Here is a 19,848-nt window from a genome sequence, read left to right on the forward strand (position 1 = left end):
CACGTCTCATTCCACTATCCCATGCACTGCAAACTACCCCTCCAGTGGAGCCAATATATCTGTTCATCCAGAGCTTGCTGATTCATACGAACACTACAGTAACAAAATAAAAGTAAGAAACCACTGTATGTTTATTACGTATGATAAGTATATAGACTCACAAACACACAATATATACACTATGTACATTGCTGCTCACACTATGTATGTGTTCCCACAGCATCGTTCAGGGACGCTGACCAGCATCATCAACATTCTAGTGAGAGCGACTAAGTTTTAGACATTACAGACGGTACACTAAACTAAGGGTCAAGGGACCGCACAGCTCCCTATCTTGTGTGTGGATCCTCCAGACCTTGATTTCCAAATGAAATGCTAAATTCACTTACATCTGAAAACAACAGCTTTGACCACTGATCAACAGTCCAGTTCTTCTTCTCCTTGTCCAGGTAAGACGCTTTTGGTGTTGTCTATGGGCCATGAGTGGCTTGACACATGGAAGACACTTGTAGCCCATGTCCTGGATATGTCTGTGTGGGTTGGACGTCTTACCCAAATGTTTGAATGACCTTTTCTTTACAATCCTATCAAGGCTGCGATTATCCCGGTTGCTTGTGAACCTTTTTCTACCACACTTTACCCTTCCACTCAGCTTAACTCCATTATTAGGCTCTGAACAGCCAGATTCTTTAGCAATGACCCTTTGGGGATTACCTTCCTTGTGGATATTTTAATTTATTGAGATGCACTTGTAGATGGATATGTATCAAGTTAGTACATATATGTTAATAGCATGTCTACAGAGTACAGATGTGTCCAGCCTTACCTTTTCATTGGATAAGTTAAGGAAAAGAATCAGTGAGTAGATTAGAAGATGCCTTTTCAGATTCTGCAGCTTGCATCTTTCCATTCACTTTATTTTCCACACAGTACACCAAAAAGAGGAGTCTCTGTAGTCCTCTCTATTATAGTCTCAAGCTTAGTAGAAGTCTCTCTGCATTAGCACTGACCACATGGAAAATTTGAGGGCTTAAAAGAGGACCTTTCACCCCGGCTGCCGAAGTCCCGCTCCTGGACCCGGTCCCGTCGTCAAGGAGTTGATGTCGGAAACCCTGTGCTCATTATGCTAATTACCAGAGAGGAGTCCAACGTTCATAGAGAATGGACTGCTCCAGTCATTCTCTATGGACGTCGGACTCATCTCTGGTAATTAGCATAATGCGACTGCAGGGCTTCCAACAACAATTCCTTGGTGGATGGACGGATCCAGGAGCGGGACTTTGTGGAAGGGTTAAGTATATGGGGCTCCATCAGGGGGCCGGGCGGGCTCTGCCCCAGCAGCTGGGGTGAAAGTTTCCCTTTAAAAGGAAACTAATCTAAGCAGGTGATAAGTCCCAATTACCTATGGAGTGCTCAGGATGAAGGCAAGTTTCTTACCTTCATCCTCTGCGTCGTTTCTGTGCATTTTCTAGTTAATCCCTTGGCTAAAGTCTAAACTAAACTGGATGATGGTTAATGACTTCCTTCATACTATTCTTAATGATAAAGAGAAGTGGTTTCGCAAGGTATGGATCCCTCAGCTGGTTGCGGAAGTGCTACTTAGACATTGGAAGGAGCAAGGGATAGGTTGTTATTCCCTTTACACCTTTTCCTTTTCTTCCCTTGTCCTGTGTGTGCCTTTTTGTTATCTGGTGTGAGATATTGTATGTTTGTGTTAAGTTCTATAATGAAACAATTGTTTTAGGTGGAAGCTATGTATACAGTATTGGGGTTCCTAGCCTGGGACCCGATTAGGGAGAATTTTATTCCGCTGTTGACGCACACATATTATGTCATTTACTACCCAAAGCTGCTTATGTTGGCCTGATGTTCGGCCTTGAGGTTCATCCTATGTTAGGCATGTATTTTGTGTGTCTTTTATTCAAAATTTTAAACTTAAAAAAAAAAACGGAAACGACAAAGTGGATGAAGGCAAGAGACATACCTTTATCCTCAACGCCCTGCGAGCAATAGGGACAGGTCAGCAGATTCGTCTAACCTGCTGATGGTTTCCCTGTCTCCAAAGTTTTTCAATTCAATTTCAAATATACTCCAATATAACGCAGTCCATTTTAACTTTAATTTTTGGGGGTATGTTTTGTACCTTATTCTGCTGTAAGACCCATTTTATTCACCCCAGCTCTAGTTTTCTTACACTTGGCAGCACACTTTGGTCTCTGATAATAATTTTCTTATAGCTCCAGAGGCAGCAGAGCCGCTCCACAACAATACAGACCCTCCACCATGTGTCACTGTAGGTCGGGGCACTTTTCCTTACAGGCTTCATCCCTTTGTCTGTAAACATCTCGCTGGTATGCATTACCAAGGAGCTTTAGTTTAGTTTCATCTGTCCATAAAACATTTTCCCAGAAGGATTGGGCTTTGTCTACATTACCGAGTTACTCTTTTTTATACCTTTCTTAGCCTTGGCCCACAGAGTCCTGTTTTGTTCGGAGTGTGGCATATGGTACAATTTAAAACTATCGCTCCAGATGTCTCCATCTCTACTTGAAGTTCTTTGGATAATGTTTGTAAGTTTTTGTTGCATTTCAAACCAACTTTTATAGGGTTCTCTCATCAATTTGAGCAAAGAGATAGCACTAGGATGCATTATGGGAAAAAGACAAGCCGGTGGGGGCAGTGTGATGGGCAATGTTCTGCTGGAAACCTTGTGCCCTGCATCATGTGGATGTTACTCTGATATGTAACACCTACCTAACCATTGTACACACCAAGACCTCACACCTTATAGGATCTGCTGCTGATACCACAGGGGAAATCACAGGGATATGGGGTCCGCACCTCACACCTTACAGGATGCTGACACCACAGGGGACATCACAGGGATATGGTGTCCGCACTTCACACCTTACAGGATCTGCTGCTGATACCACAGGGGACATCACAGGGATATGGGGTCCGCACCTCACACCTTACAGGATGCTGATACCACAGGGGACATCACAGGGATATGGGGTCCGCACCTCACACCTTACAGGATGCTGATACCACAGGAGACATCACAGGGATATGGGGTCCGCACCTCACACCTTACATGATGCTGATACCACAGAAGACATCACAGGGATATAGGGTCCGCACCTCACACCTTACAGGATCTGCTGCTGATACCACAGGAGACAATACAGGGATATGGGGTCCGCACCTCACACCTTACAGGATCTGCTGCTGATACCACAGGAGACATCACAGGGATATGGGGTCCGCACCTCACACCTTACAGGATCTGCTGCTGATACCACAGGAGACATCACATGGATATGGGGTCCGCACCTCCACCTGACAGGATGCTGATACCACAAGATACATCACATGGATATGGGGTCCGCACCTCCACCTTACAGGATCTGCTGCTGATACCACAAGATACATCACATGGATATGGGGTCCGCACCTCCACCTGACAGGATGCTGATACCACAAGATACATCACATGGATATGGGGCCGCACCGCACAACTTACAGGATGCTGATACCACAGGGGACATCACAAGGATTTGGGATCCGCACCTCACATTTTCAGGATTTGCTGCTGATATCACAGGGGACATCACAGGGATATGGGGTCCACACCTCACACCTTATAGGATCTGCTGCTGATACCACAGGAGACATCACAGGGATATGGGGTCCACACCTCACACCTTATAGGATCTGCTGCTGATACCACAGGGGAAATCACAGGGATATGGGGTCCGCACCTCACACCTTACAAGATGCTGATACCACAGGGGACATCACAGGGATATGGGGCCGCACCTCACACCTTACAGGATGCTGATACCACAGGGGACATCACAGGGATATGGTGTCCACACTTCACACCTTACAGGATCTGCTGCTGATACCACAGGGGACATCACAGGGATATGGGGTCCACACCTCACACCTTACAGGATGCTGATACCACAGGAGACATCACAGGGATATGGGGTCCACACCTCACACCTTATAGGATCTGCTGCTGATACCACAGGGGAAATCACAGGGATATGGGGTCCGCACCTCACACCTTACAGGATGCTGACACCACAGGGGACATCACAGGGATATGGGGTCCACACCTCACACCTTACAGGATGCTGATACCACAGGAGACATCACAGGGATATGGGGTCCGCACCTCACACCTTACAGGATCTGCTGCTGATACCACAGGGGACATCACAGGGATATGGTGTCCGTACCTTACACCTTACAAGACTTACAAACGGTGCTGCTGACGTACTAGACACAGGGCAATCCTTCAGTGGTTTAATTCCAGCTCTGCCGTGTAGATTGATGAATCATTAGGATCTACTCATCATTTTCTCTTTGTGCCTTATTGATGTCATTAGTGTCTAGTGAATTGATGTAATGCTCTACATATCAGATCATTCAATGTTCCTCACATCAATCTACTGAGTCTTAAGGGAACAACTCTTATATTTGCTCGTAGCCCCTATCCAGTAGACAGCGTAAAATACAACAACAGAAACATTAACGCATACCTACTGTTACTAGTATATTAACACCCCCCCCCCTTTAGGTAGTTGTAGAGGATTGTTAAAGGATGTGTGTAACCTGCAGATTTAGGCATTTACCCTTCCCCCTCTTAGGTTCTATAACTACCCCCTCTGTCCTGCTTTCTGATTGGATGAGCTCTTCTTGTTGTGATTTCAGAGGTGCACACAAATCACATGTCTCCCCAAGCTACGCCTCTTTCTGGTGCCATGCAGCCTCATTGACACCAAGAGAGAGATGAACTGCAGCTGCATCCCCCCTTTATGTTCTTGATGTGAATATTTACAGGGTTCCATAGGAACTATAGGTGGCTGAAAAGTGAGGTACATGAGACTTTTCCCCTTATAAGATATATTACAACATTTCACATAATAACATGGACAGCTGCTTTGTGCCATAATATTATAACAACAGATACATTTACACCCAATGCAAAAGAGTAAACAAAGAATCATTTTACTTACAGCTTAGAATCCAATTTAAGCAGAAATCCAAGCCGATCATATTCTGAAAAAGAAGACGCAGCAATTAGTTATAAGATTATATTTGCCCATACATATCACTAAAGTAAAGTCATCTTTAGCGCATCTACGTTTAAAGTGTCCCTGCGCTTTAGGTGCTGTCCTGTGTGTTCATTAGGAGTTTCTCTATTTCAAGCCATTATATAATTTGTATATGGCAATTTCCCCTTCTATGGGTGCCATCTTTAAATTTTAGTTGCCCCTGAGCTAGTGGTTGTAGAAGAATAGCAATGATATCTCCATACACTGCACACACAGAAGAGAGGATCCTCCTTTTCTATACATCTGTAGCACATCCTCAGACATAGCAGCAGCATGGAAGACAATACAGAGAAGTAGTGAGCAGTGTAAACTATAAATAAAGCACTTGGAGGTACAGCACAACTTCTCCCTGCCCCTGTTTCTTTCCAGCCACTCCTCCTCTCTCCATAGGCTTCTATGGGCAGCTATAACCTAATACTTCAGTAAGCTGATCAGTCTTTGGACTGACTGATAGCAATTTTTCCAGAGTGAACAATGAGTTTGGGGGCTGGGAGGTTGAGAGGGAACTCTAATAAGTGGGAAAAAAGAGCCATTTTTCTCTGATAAGATATAGTAACATTTCTTGTACTATTATTTATGCAAGCTAATTATTATTAGGATAAATTTACACTATGAGGATTTGCACTCGGCAAACCGACCGTGCACACAGACCTCAGATTTTGGTAGCCCTTCAATGCAGAATATGAATCAGTAATGTCATTTTGTACATATAAAATCTGCCACTTTGTAATCATTCCATGCAGATTAGTATTATTACATGCATTGCCAGTCACTTTATCGCCTCACCTAATGAAAATCAGATATTCATGCAAACTCTATGCACCTTTCCTTGGTTGGATTTAAAATCCCAGAACTCTTCCATTGTTTTACCGAGCGCCAACCTCTTACAGTTCATCTGCAAATGTTAACATGCAACAACCTCAGTGCTCGAAGGCAAAAGTCCTTCTACACTGTGCCACCCGATACAGAAAGAAATCCAATGTTCCAATAACCTGACATCCCTCATGGTCTAGGAGAGAGACCAAGAAAGTACAAAACGAGCTGTTCCCCTCCGCTGTCTCCTCATTTGTCATGCTGTTTCTGGGAAAAATGGCTTACTAATATTTACATAAAGATAACATTACCCATCACTCATGTAATGTACATTTCACACAAAAAACTAAGAATAGGAATCTGTATATTAAAAAGGGAATGCCCATACCTCCTGGGCCCCACGGCCTGGTAGGATTACAGCACAATATTGGGAAGCCACCAATGCAACGTGCAAACCCCAACCGGCCAGCGAAGCGTGGGAAGAAGCTTTCAATGCAGCATGTCTGCCCCTTCAGATTGACTTTTATAAATGCGATAACTTGGTTATATAAAATGGATGTATAAACACACTGGGGGTGGGAAGCAATAAATGTCCAGCGTGTGTTTAGTTAGTGAGGATTAGATACAAGTTGTTCTGCAAAGTATCAAAAATTCCCATAGACGAATGTATTAAAACACTCTGAACTTGGTCATTACCCTTACTGGGCATTAGAGTGAAGTAAAGCTGCAGGCAAAGTAATGAACCCTTTGGAACTCTCTGCATTTTACAATGATTACTAATCAAATGGGATCAAAACTATCAATGACTACACAGTTGCATCATCTGTATCTTTAATTTAGTACATTGAGTAAACATCCACAGTGCAGGGAGAAAAAAAATTGTGAACCATTTGGAATTCTTTGGATTTATGCTTTGATCACTTAACATTAGTGGTCTGATTTTTCTCTGAAGTGGACACAATTCTGCCATCTGATGCATGGATACACTGGCACCGTGTCAGAATCATGCTGACGTCTCTGTGCATGGCCCCATTTACTCCTATGGCCTGAATGTAGTCAATTAGTGACTACAGTTGTGTACTTTTTCCGCATTTATACATGTTTTTACTTATAAGTGTGGTTTGCAGCACTTTTGAACCCAAGAGAAAACTGGTATACATGCAGATAATGACCGAACAGTGTCACTAGTTGGCTACGTTCAGGCCACAGGAGTAAATGGGGTCAGTGCCAGTCAGTGCATGCATACAGTAGCACCCTATTCTGCACGGATAATTCATCAGAGACAGAATTGTAGAATTAATCCCCCTTGGGTCACAATAATATACAAAGAAATCTAGCTTAACTAAACTACCACACAAACACAAATACCACACAAACAGTTGTACCATTTATGTACTGTATTGGGTAAACATCCACAGGGCAGTGAAAAAAAGCGAACCCTTGACTTTAATAACCTGTAGGTTACTCTATCAAATGTTTGCTGTAGCTACATTTTGTGTGTCATTAGTATTATGCAGAAATCCTGGTAATTCCAAAGGGTTCACTTACGTTTTTTGTTTTTTTTTAGCAACTGGCAAGAGAGCATGCCAGTGATGTACCTATAAAGATTCAGGGTCATCCTACTTTGCATGGTAAAATGTCCTGTAACAGGAAGTGGCAGAGCAAAAACCCCAGATCATATCGGTCCGGTTACTTCAGAAACTAATAAAATGGCCTGTTAGGAAATTCTTTATATTACCGTGATATCCTTCCTGCTGTGGTTTTATACACTGATTGTGTTTGTATTCAGAGTATCACACCCTGTGTATACAGGAATCAGGCTTCTAATAATATGTTGTGGGCCAATCTATCTGTCCCTGATTTTAGTTTCTATACATTATCAATAAAAGAGAATAGCCTAGGTTACACAAGGTTACATGAAGCATGTGTCCATGTAGGCCATAGCCATGTAGGCTATACACACATAACAAGAAGAGAATTTTAAGGGATTTTTTTTTTCTTAATTCTTCCACTTCGCTATCTGTATTTTTATCTGTATTACCTTTTGGCCACTAAGCCTAATAGTCCTAGACGTTCCATCATTCCTCTCATTATCTTTCGGAGCAAAATAGCAACCAAAAGGTGACACCATAGATAACAGAAGATCCACCATTTACAATAAATGATGGTCACAGCTACCCTCCTTCCTCTCCATACACATGTCACAGAGCATGCCTACAACACTCTTCCACAAAAGTCAATAAGTAAGCTTAAGGCTATTCTTCCCTGGGTGCATGTGGCTGCTGTAAAGCATCTCATCAAATGCCGTTAACATAGCAGAAGTGCAGGCAGTATGGCTGCCCCAATTATAATGTAAAAACATTAAATAAATGTAACTAGAAACAGGTTAGAAAAAGATCACGTCTCTGGGTCTAATCAGTAAAATACTTAGGTGACATTACCTATAAATAGTCTACATATCCTTTAACCCAGCACAAACACTCCAAACAGCAGAACATTACTGACAAGTAAGGAATGAGAAGAAAACAAGAGCACTGACCTAGTGTTCAGTCTGAGACATGCAATATAGAAATCTTTTTGTTCTTTCACCTCAGGCAAAGTCAAGACATAAAACAACATACACCGAGCCGAGTGCAGGGTTAGCAGCAGATCCTGGACACAGGTTGACAGCCAAGTTGATAAGTTCTCTATTCCCTGGAATTGCCTCCCGGCAAAATGAGAGGGAGAGCGATGCCAACACGGAGAGGTTTCATGTCTGACAGGAGGTTGTAACTACTAACCTGTCAACATGGGGGAATGCAAAGAAAATGACAATGTCGGGAATAAACCAAAGGAAATCTGAGAGTAGACGAGGAAGAGAAGACTGATATACAGGTTGTGTCTTGTTAACTTTCTCTGGGACCACACAACATCCCCACCACCTGTAACCCATCCTAATCCTAACCGCACTGATACATACAGGATATGTCCTACAGACCGATCTGTGAGGAACACGGCAAGTCATCACAAGAAGGCAGCCCATTGTGGATGGTATAATATGAACACCCTAAAGAACACCTATCGTTATGGTTGTGTTGCAGTTGTTATAGTGGAAAACACACATTTTTCTCATAGGTCTTTATTTAAAGACCAATTATATTTCTCAGATTCTCTTCTTCAGCCTTCACATTCTTACATATAGTGTAGTGATGGCCGCCCAGTGTCAGTCAGAGAAATTCTGCTAAGGAGCTGCTCAGTCTCCAGGCCCTCTGGAGACCAAGTTATGAGGAGAGGAGGGGAAGACTGAGCAGATGGGATATGAGAGAGGGTCTGGAGACTGAGCAGTCAGGGGACAGACAGACAGTCTAGAGAATTAGCAGTCAGAGGAGATAGAGACAGAGTCTGGAAAATGAGCAGTCAGAGGAGATAGAGACAGAGTCTGGAGAATGAGCAGTCAGAGGAGATAGAGACAGAGTCTGGAGACTGAGTAGTCAGGGGAGAGAAAGAGAAACCAAGAAGCAGAGGTTGGTCAGCATTCAGCTTGGATCCCTTTTGGATACGGTGCAGTGTTTTTCTGGCTGTATGCCACTCTAGGAGCACGTAAGAGTGGTCCCTGGACCAAGCAATGATGAAAGATAAGCAAAAGCAATAGTCTCCAGCTCGCTAAAATTAAATTCTTTATTCATACATTTTCTAAAAGTCCAACGCGTTTCGGGCTCACTCGCCCGTAATCATGGCAGTTCTGCTGGGTCATCTAAGACTCCACAAATTAAAGGCCATCGCCTAACATAGGGTGGGAAACAATCACTATTTATTCCCCACAGTAATGAACAGAAAGGCAGCGTGCATGTCCACGCCGTGTCAGAAACAGTGATTGTTTCCCACCCTATGTTAGGCGATGGCCTTTAATTTAAGGAGTATTAGATGACCCGGCAAAACCGCCATGATTAAGGGCGAGTGAGTCCGAAATGCGCTAGCCTTTTAGAAAATTTACAAAAAAAGAATTGAATTTTAGCGAGCTGGAGAGTATTGCTTTTGCGAGAAAGAGAAAGAATATGGAGACTGAGCAGTCAGGGGAGAGAGAGAAAGAGTTTGGAAACTGAGCAGACAGGATGAGAGACAGGGTCTGGAGACTGACCAGTAAGGTGAGAGAGAGTCTGGAGACTGAGCAGACAAGATGGGAGAGAGGGTTTGGAGACTAAGCAGTCAGGAAATGACAGAGAGGATGCTTCAAAAAGACCCTCTTTGGGTTGAAACGTTGCATATACTACTGCCATGTTGGAATAAAGAAAAGAAATCTGCAATTGAAACTGCCCTAAAAAAAAAAAAAAAACAACCTTTCGTTATTATTGAACTTGTAACATTCTAACACTGCTAACATTCATGCACATCACTCCGTTGTCATCTGTCTGAGGACGCTTTGCGGAGTGCTTTGGATTTTTCTAGTTTTCTTGAAAGTGCATGCCGAGACACATCATTTCCCTCCTCTACAATGTCTTCTATAGCTAAAGCTGAGGAGGTCAGCCTAGCAAGCTAAGACACGGACACTGAGGTCAGTCTGTAAGTGCATTGCATTATCCTGTACTGATCCTGACTTATATCCTGTATTATACTCCAGAGCTGCACTCACTATTCTGCTGATGGAGTCACCGTGTACATACACTGAATACATATTGGTACTGTTGGTCCACAAGACTGTCACTCGTTAGCTCATTAGCTCTTATTTCACTCGTTAGCTCATTAGCTCTTATTCCATACAGATGTCTTCCTTGGTTGGATATAAACTCAGAACCCCAATCCTGCGCTGACCACTGAGCCCCTGCACCACCGTGAACCTATAAACTAGAACATGGCTTTCATCTCTAAAATCTATTAGCCGTCCATTAGGAGAAGTTTCCCTGCCATACTGGGTACTAGTTATAATACAATGATTATTTAAATGCTGTTTGGAGTGGGGAAATCCCAGAAGGTTTCACTGCATTGGCATATGTAATGCTACACAACCACAAGTCATTAGTGAATGAATCACATGTGATAGATCATATATTAAATGCAGCTTACTATGTGAAAGGCAGCACTGTGACTCATGGCTGCCTCACTGGATGAGTGAAAACGTGCCTTGGGATTTCGCTTAAGCCTTGCATGCAAACCTCAGAAGGTTTCACCGCTAAAGTATATAAGACGTCAATACTGCTTCATCTGAATGGTCCGGAGATCCCGGCATGATATAATCCTGCTAGGATGACTTCACTATGACTGGATATGGTTTGCTGAAGCTGAAGGTTGAGCGGGAAATTATAAGTGGCCAATGGAACACAGGAACACATTCACTTTCATTGGCTGTAATATGGGCATGCGGCACTGCAATATTTACCATGCAAGCTGCCTCGCAGCTTATGTGAAAGGGTGATCAGGCGACAAAGGGAAAAACTATTGTCCTGGTTCAACATAATAATGTATGCAAAAGTACTGCAGAAACACAGTCACGTTTCTCAACATCAGTGAGCTAGCCAGACCTTCTACCAGGAAGGAGCAACGAAGCCAAGGGGGGTCTCCAGTCAAGGAAACCACCTTCCAACAAGCCACATGGACTTGGGAAATAACCAAGCAAAGTATCCATCCACAGACAGCTGTTTCGGGGTATTTGCCCCTCATCAGTGTGGATTAGTGATGGTGTCCTCGCAGTATTTTTGCATATTTGATTTCCCAGGGGCCAACTTTCCTAGATTTACTGAAATTAAAGTGAAAGTACCATCAGTACATTCGCTTTACGTTCTTCGCACGGATAGAACGGCGCCGGTACGGGGAAGCCAGTGCCGCAGTACATTTTTTTAACCACGGCCTGGTTACCACGTACGGCGCCGTTCTATTCATGTGAAAAACTTTAAGTGAATGTACTTATGGTGCACTCGCTTTAAGAAACACAAGATTGTGTCTCTGTGGAGTTTTGGTTGATCTCCCTGAGGTCAGCCATCATTCTCTTCAACATGATAAGATGACCGGCTTTTAATATCTACCTGATGATATGAACCCTGGGGTGATTTATGGGCTATGTCACCAGTTGTCTTGGTCTGGTGAACCAGTATCTGCAGAATGCTTTCCTGTCACAGCACCCACCCACTGCATTCCTGGATGTATATTAGAGTCTAGGGTCAGCGACGTATGGCAGACACTGAAAGCTAAATGGAAGGATCCTGCACATTATGTGGTGATGAAGGGGGATAAACAAAGTCATTAAGAAAACCACATCATGTAAATCACTTGTCCAGTCACTAGACTAATGAAATATGGGAGGAGGTCACTAGACTAATATCTAGACTAACAGTCCGATATCTGCTAGATAGGCGGTTGCTTACTGAGCCTATTATTTGGCTCGATAATTGTGCAACAAGGGATATATATATATATAGCATTGATACTCCATGCAGCATAGGTGGATGATGATTTTTTAACATGTTGAAAGACAACAATCAACCGAGTTCTTGGTTGTCTTTATTACACAGAGCGATAATCTGATGAATCGGCCTTACTGGGCAGATTATCGCTTTGTGTAATAGGGCCTTTAGAGTCTGTGTTCAGACTTTCACAGCTCTGTTGCTTTTCTGTTTACATAATTACAGCCTAATTAATTATGTGGCTCTGCAATTTCATCTAATTTGGCTTTGGGTGCTTTGCTATGTGATCAGCATTACCAGGCTTCATCATGTGATCAGCATTACCAGGCTTCATCATGTGATCAGCATTACCAGGCTTCATCATGTGATCTGCATTATCAGGCTTCATCATGTGATCAGCATTACCAGGCCTCATCATGTGATCAGCATTACCAGGCTTCATCATGTGATCAGCATTACCAGGCTTCATCATGTGATCAGCATTACCAGGCTTCATCATGTGATCAGCATTACCAGGCTTCATCATGTGATCAGCATTACCAGGCTTCATCATGTGATCAGCATTACCAGGCTCCATCATGTGATCAGCATTACCAGGCTTCATTAGATCATTTATGAGAAGATATAAAAACTGCAATGAAATCTGGTAATGCTGACCATAGGCAAAGCCCAGGCAGTCAATTTGCACAAATTTGAAAAGCCCACAAAATCAGTAATGGTGCCCTTCAACAATGCAGTTTTGCTCAGGTTTTGTGGTCATAATGAATTAGATAACACAATGAACAGATGCCACCACTACACTACATACCAGGAATGGGATAAAAAACAAAAACAGTGGAAGTTTTTTTTTTTCAATATTATGTCTTTCATTATGATCCATACCTGGTTTTGGCTTCAAAATTGCACCACAAAGCTGAAACTGCACTGTGTAAGAGCACCCTTAGGCTCTTATTATGTAAACTGCAAACCTGGGAACACACCCTTATGGGACATAGTTTATTCAGCCACAAGTTCTTTGGTGTGTGGGAGTGCGGCCTTACAGGATTCAGGAGACAATGATGTCATATGTCAACAATAGATCAGACAAATGCAAAGATGAGCTCACACTTGTTACACAATTTTCCCATGGACTCTCAGCTAAGACAGGTAATGGATAACCCGGGGATGTTGCTTAGTAATCTGCCATGTGTATAACTTTAAGGGTATATTCACACAGACGGGCTCGCAGCGAGATTCTCGCTGCGAGCCCGGCAGGTCCTAGCAGTTCCCATACACTACATACTTGCTGCGGTCTAAACGACCGCAGCGAGTATGTAATTATACCGCCCTTAACCCCTTCTGCGCCCCCGCTGTGTATATACTTTACTTGCCCTCGCTGCACGGGTCCGGCGTCCTGCTCTCCCGCCCTGCCAATCAGTGGCTGCGGCTGGGCAACACACTGATTGGCCAGACAGGAGAGCAGGACGCCGGACCCGTGCAGCGAGGACAGGTAAAGTATATACACAGCGGGGGAGCAGAAGGGGTTAAGGGCGGTATAATTACATACTCGCTGCGGTCGTTTAGACCGCAGCAAGTATGTAGTGTATGGGAACTGCCAGGACCTGCCGGGCTCACAGCGAGAATCTCGCTGCGAGCCCGCCCGTGTGAATATACCCTAAAAAAAGAAGTCTGTCCAAAACCAAAAATTCAGAGCCAATAAGGGGGTGCAAGAACATAATCTACAGAATCTATTTATCCACTTACCTGTCCTCTTAATGCCGCATAACCACTCACATACCCCGGCTCCTGCAACGTCACGACCCGACTCAGCAATGATGCTCAGTAGAGATGAACGAACCTCAAGCATGCTCGAGTCTATCCGAACCCGAACTTTTGGCATTTGATTAGCGGTGGCTGCTGAACATGGATAAAGCCCTAAGGTTATGTGGAAATCATGGATATAGTCATTGGCTGTATCCATGTTTTCCAGACAACCTTAGAGCTTTATCCAAGTTCAGCAGCCACGGCTAACCAAATGCCGATCGTTCGGGTTCGGATCGACTCGAACCCGAACCCGATTTGCTCATCACTAATGCTCAGTGACTGGGGCAGGACACCGCTGCAACCACTTCGCACCAGGTTGTGGTGACAATGAAACCCAGGAGAAACTGGAGCCCATCGGTGGTCAGCGAGCTTGTGAGGCGGCAATACAGGGCCGCAAGGACAGGTAAGTATTAATTTTTTTATTATGTTCTCGCACCCCCACCCCCTCCTGCCAGCCTTGAATTTTTTTGTTTAAGCCAGACTTCTCCTTTAAGACTGTAGAATGTGTATCATTGTACATGGAGCGGGGGAGATAGTGGTTGTAGTTGTTGGTCTTTGCTTTCGCTTATTTTGTTTAAAAAACATAATTTTAACTCTTAGAAGTCAATCATGTTCTCCGAAGAAACACCATCAAACCAGTGCGTTACATTCACTACATCACATGTCATGAAAGGTTCTGGACTAAATCACTCTGGCAGAGGCCTTCACTGTCACAGGACTAATCCTTCTGAGGCCTCCAAGTCATCAGGATATTTGTATCTGTAAAGCATCACATAACCTTGTAATTATACTGAGGGGGGGATTTATCAAGACTTATACGCCAGTCTTAAAGCTCCGCCCCCTTTTCCAGGCCAGATTTACTAAGAGGTGCATGCTTTTTAGTAAAGCAGGACGGCACAGCGTAGGCATTGCCTAACTATCTATACCTCATCTGAAGCAGGTGTAGATTTGTGCCTGCTGTACATTTGTTTCCAGGTATAAACCTTGATAAATTAGGCACACCTCCTCCCTGCTTTGCCACGCCCCCATCAGGAGAGCTAGGGTTGCGCCTGAAAATTGCTAGAATTGCAGAAATCTGTATTTATGTCAGTGAGGCAAAATCATAATCACCTGACATCATCTACTGGCCATTAGGAGACATATGAGTGAATAATGTCACGCATTGAATGAAGGACCTGCGACTTTCTATTGGCTACTACATTTTAGCTATTTCCATACGTACTGTGATTGGCTGGTTAATGCTGTGATATTTGATTATTTCTGAACATTTCACCAATTATTGCTATAAGGAATCTTTGGTCTTTAAACATTTAAGGACAGAGCCAATTTTCGCTTTGTACTTCCTTTTTTTTCCTCCTTGTGTCTCAAAGGCAATGAGGCTTGTATTCTTTCACCTACAGACCCACATGAGCCCTTCTTTTTTGCACCACAAATTGTACTTTGCAATTATAACCCGCAATTATTTTTATTGGGGGGGTGGGGGTGGTTTACGCTGTTCACCTTATGGTAAAATTGACATGTTATCTAACTTCCGTAAGTCGATACGATTGCAACTTGCATAATTTTAATTTTATTTGACAGCTTTTAAAAAATGTACACCTTGTACACATTTTTGGTCTATGGGGCTGTGTGGGACTAATAAAACTGCACTCATAGAGATCAGTGCAGTATACATATATAGCACTGATTGATTAGATCAGTCTTGTATTGTTCTGGGCTGCTGCAGCCAAGATCTATGGATTGCCGAGCAGGGATCAGAGTCATTGCAATGCTGAGGCCTGGCCCAGACAGAATAACTGGCCGACCCTCCACGATCGCATTGCCACCAATAACTATTTCTATACATATGCATCCTTTCTCTCTTTCCATATATATATGACAAATGGGCGGGCTATTTCTCCTGTGAATTCACAGCTATACTGTTTGCCCTAAGCAAGTGTCTCTTCCTTTACTACGCCCCTTTCTTTTCTTTTTGCAGCCGCATCCCCCTCCTTATTTTATTAGTGTAGGCTGAAGCGCTATGTAACAATGATTCAGCAGACTACACACAAAGATTATCTGACAGATTATCTGCCAAAGATTTGAAGCCAAAGCCAGAAACAGACTATAAACCGAGATCATATCATAAGGCAAATGAGATTTCTCCTCTTTTCAAATCCATTCCTGGTTTTGGCTTCAAATGTTTGTCAGATAATCTATCAGATAATCTTTCTGTGTAAATGGACCCTAAGGGGAACTACAACCGTTTCCATTACGAAACTTCAGCACCCGGAAATTTTAAAAGGGAGAGCAACCATGGATCCGAAGCACTGAAGCAAAACAAACAAGCTCTCCAGAACCATAAAAATCACTTTTTATTTCATTATGTAAAGATAAAGCCATGATTATGGGTGTTTTGATGCATTCGAAACACGTCAAGTTTAAGTTTGGGTGACAAAATAAAAAATTTATATTATTGACCTGGAAAGCTTGTTTATCTTGCTAAAAGGAACTAAAACCTGGAAGGGGAGGAAGATCATTTCCTGCATTGAGCTATAATATAAAATTTACATATTCACATTACTTATTTATGAACAATTCAATGCGTCTGTACAACATCCTGTCGAAGATGAATTAGTGATTGTAATTGTACCCATTCTATGAACCTACAGGGTCCCTAGTGTTAGGCTAGAAGTGGATATGACTTATAAGAGGTAGGTGAAGGAACATATCCAGCATATCCCTGTCTGGCTGAAGGTGGAGGCCATTACTTTTATGGTCTTAGCACCAATTCTCTGTGAGCACCGAGGTACATCGGACAAATTACTGACAAATTTAACAGAAACTGTAAAAATTTCTCCAGAAGACTCTGATCCTGATGTGTATATAACTACTTGGCTACACCTAAAATGTCAGCGATCATTCTTGACTGTCGGGAAAAAAGTGACTGAACCTAAATCATGGAGAATTTATTAAGGATATTATTTCTATTATTATTACTGCTGTCGTCAGACACGAGGTTCCCTCAGCGGCTGCCGCTACTGTTCGGATCGGGTAATTGCAGGTTTACACAAGCTGGTAGGAATTGGAGAGAGAACGTGTCCTGGGGGCTTTATTGTGGTGATTACAAATCATAAATCTCAGCACATGAAAGTGAAAAACATGAAGCAATAATCCACAGGATCCGGCGCAGCTCCAACCGCAGTCTGCACCTGAACAGCCATAAATCCTCACACCAGACTCACCACTGCTGCTTTGTCGATCTTCAGTTTCTCACTTTATAATAAGAACCTAACCTTCCTCCAGAAACGGCATACAGATGTAAACAGTGAACGCCGTAACCCTGTCTGTTCCTCTGCTCCATGTCTATGTGCTGACAGGTGCTCACGTGCTGACAACATGGGGACATCCAGTAATACTTCTCAATCCTTCACAGCTTGTAACTTTATACATAAAAGGGGGGCGACAATGTGAGGACTGTGAATATAACATACAATGCGGGAGATTTAAGAAATGTGGTGTGAGTTGGCCAAAAACATTAAGAAACACACCTCTCAGGCCGCGTTCGCACGTTGCATAAATTACAGAATGTGGGGACCGCAAAGCTGCACAGAGGAATCAAAGACCTCTTATATCGATACATGATGCCGGGAGTGAATTCTTTGCAGGACTGTACAGATACCAGGAGGTCTTTGAATGCACTGTACAGCTCCACGTTCCAAACGTTCTACGATAAAAGGAACGTGTACATAAGGCCTCACTGTCAAACAACATCATGCTGACCCATTGACGCCTGGACTCAGTGTCCTGTAGTATCAGCAGCACATCCTTTAAGGTGTGAGGTGCGGACCCCATATCCCTGTGAGGTCTCCTGTGGTATCAGCCGCAGATCCTGTAAGGTGTGAGGTGCGGACCCCATATCCCTGTGATGTCCCCTGTAGTATCAGCAGCACATCCTATAAGGTGTGAGGTGTGGACCCCATATCCCTGTGAGGTCTCCTGTGGTATCAGCCGCAGATCCTGTAAGGTGTGAGGTGCGGACCCCATATCCCTGTGATGTCTTCTGTGGTATCAGCATCCTGTAAGGTGTGAGGTGCGGACCCCATATCCCTGTGATGTCTCCTGTGGTATCAGCATCCTGTAAGGTGTGAGGAGCGGACCCCATATCCCTGTGATGTCCCCTGTAGTATCAGCAGCACATCCTGTAAGGTGTGAGGTGCGGACCCCATATCCCTGTGATGTCCCCTGTAGTATCAGCAGCACATCCTATACGGTGTGAGGTGTGGACCCCATACCCCTGTGAGGTCTCCTGTGGTATCAGCCGCAGATCCTGTAAGGTGTGAGGTGTGAACCCCATATCCCTGTGATGTCTTCTGTGGTATCAGCATCCTGTAAGGTGTGAGGTGCGGACCCCATATCCCTGTGATGTCTCCTGTGGTATCAGCATCCTGTAAGGTGTGAGGAGCGGACCCCATATCCCTGTGATGTCCCCTGTAGTATCAGCAGCACATCCTGTAAGGTGTGAGGTGCGGACCCCATATCCCTGTGAGGCCTCCTGTGGTATCAGCCGCAGATCCTGTAAGGTGTGAGGTGCGGACCCCATATCCCTGTGATGTCTCCTGTGGTATCAGCATCCTGTAAGGTGTGAGGAGCGGCCTTCATGGATTGGACTTGGCTCTCTAGTGATCTATCCAATTGAGATCTTGGGGATCTGGAGACGTAGTTGGCATCTTGATCTCTTTGTCCTGTTCCTCATTCCAGGACTGCCTGGAAAACTGGGATACAGCCTATGGCTATGGCTGTATCCCAGTTTTCCAGGCGGTCTTCCGGCTGTATCCACCCTGTTCACGGAGGCTGCAGACAGCGGGAATCAGACGCCGAGAGTTCAGGTTCATATGAACCCGAACCACGGCAAGTTCGCTCATCTCTAATAACAACAAAAAAAAGATATCCATCATTTTGAGTTTAAAATGTCATTTGTCAGTTCGCTGTTCGGCTGCCAGTCAATGCGATGACGGCTGTTGGTACATTATTCTAGTTTAGGAGGACTAATTGCCCTTTTGAGGTTTTTTAATTGAAAAGTCCATTGAATTTAATAGTAACAACAGTGAAAAGGCAGTGAAAAAAGAAAAACTGAAAAATAACGTCCGCCGATTGCAAAAGACGTCCGAGAAAAATTAAAACAATCATTATTTTGATGTCTGCGCAGACAAAATTATTATTTTATACACTGAGTGCATTGGACTTCAGTCATTCCATTAAAGTCAATTACATTGCTTCAATCACGGACGTCTTTTTAAATAGAAAAGGCAGCCTTTTCTCTTTTTTTGACATTGTGTGAGCATAGCCTATAGTATTCTGCACTACCACAGTATGACCACACGTTATCACACATTAGGAGTTGTTAGGGACTTGTATCTTTTACCAGTTACAAGCAAATACTTGTGGTCGTAGCCCCTTCCCCAGGCTCTACATGTTGTTCGGCAGTGGCACGATTACCACTATTACTTCCCTCTAGATAAAAAAAGAGCCATTTTCATAACATGGTGTTTATTCATCGCTCCATGTCACGACCTGCGCACGTGAAGAAGAATGACCCAATGTATGCACTTTTGTGATACATAAGGCCTGAAGAGAGAACTATATTGTGTACACTGAGTTACATCCTATTTATGTGGCATTAACCACTGGCGACAAACATGGATCCGTTTTGTGTGTCCTACACAGGGGCTGTTGTTCTGCTTCCATTATTG

The 19,848-nt window shown here is 43.6% G+C and overlaps 1 protein-coding gene across 5 annotated transcripts in view; it reads right to left on the minus strand.

The window, feature by feature from the left end:
• Positions 1-19,848, minus strand: part of ST3GAL3 (ST3 beta-galactoside alpha-2,3-sialyltransferase 3) — a 184,037-nt gene that overhangs the window by 87,471 nt on the left and 76,718 nt on the right. For all 5 annotated transcript variants that reach the window (XM_069981268.1, XM_069981267.1, XM_069981271.1 and 2 more), the window contains one exon: positions 5,028-5,070. In XM_069981268.1, the coding sequence (XP_069837369.1) occupies positions 5,028-5,070 (43 nt within the window). The remainder of the gene's footprint in view (positions 1-5,027; positions 5,071-19,848) is intronic.

The sequence above is a fragment of the Dendropsophus ebraccatus genome, chromosome 8 (genome assembly GCF_027789765.1).
Source record: "Dendropsophus ebraccatus isolate aDenEbr1 chromosome 8, aDenEbr1.pat, whole genome shotgun sequence".
Classification (NCBI taxonomy): domain Eukaryota; kingdom Metazoa; phylum Chordata; class Amphibia; order Anura; family Hylidae; genus Dendropsophus; species Dendropsophus ebraccatus.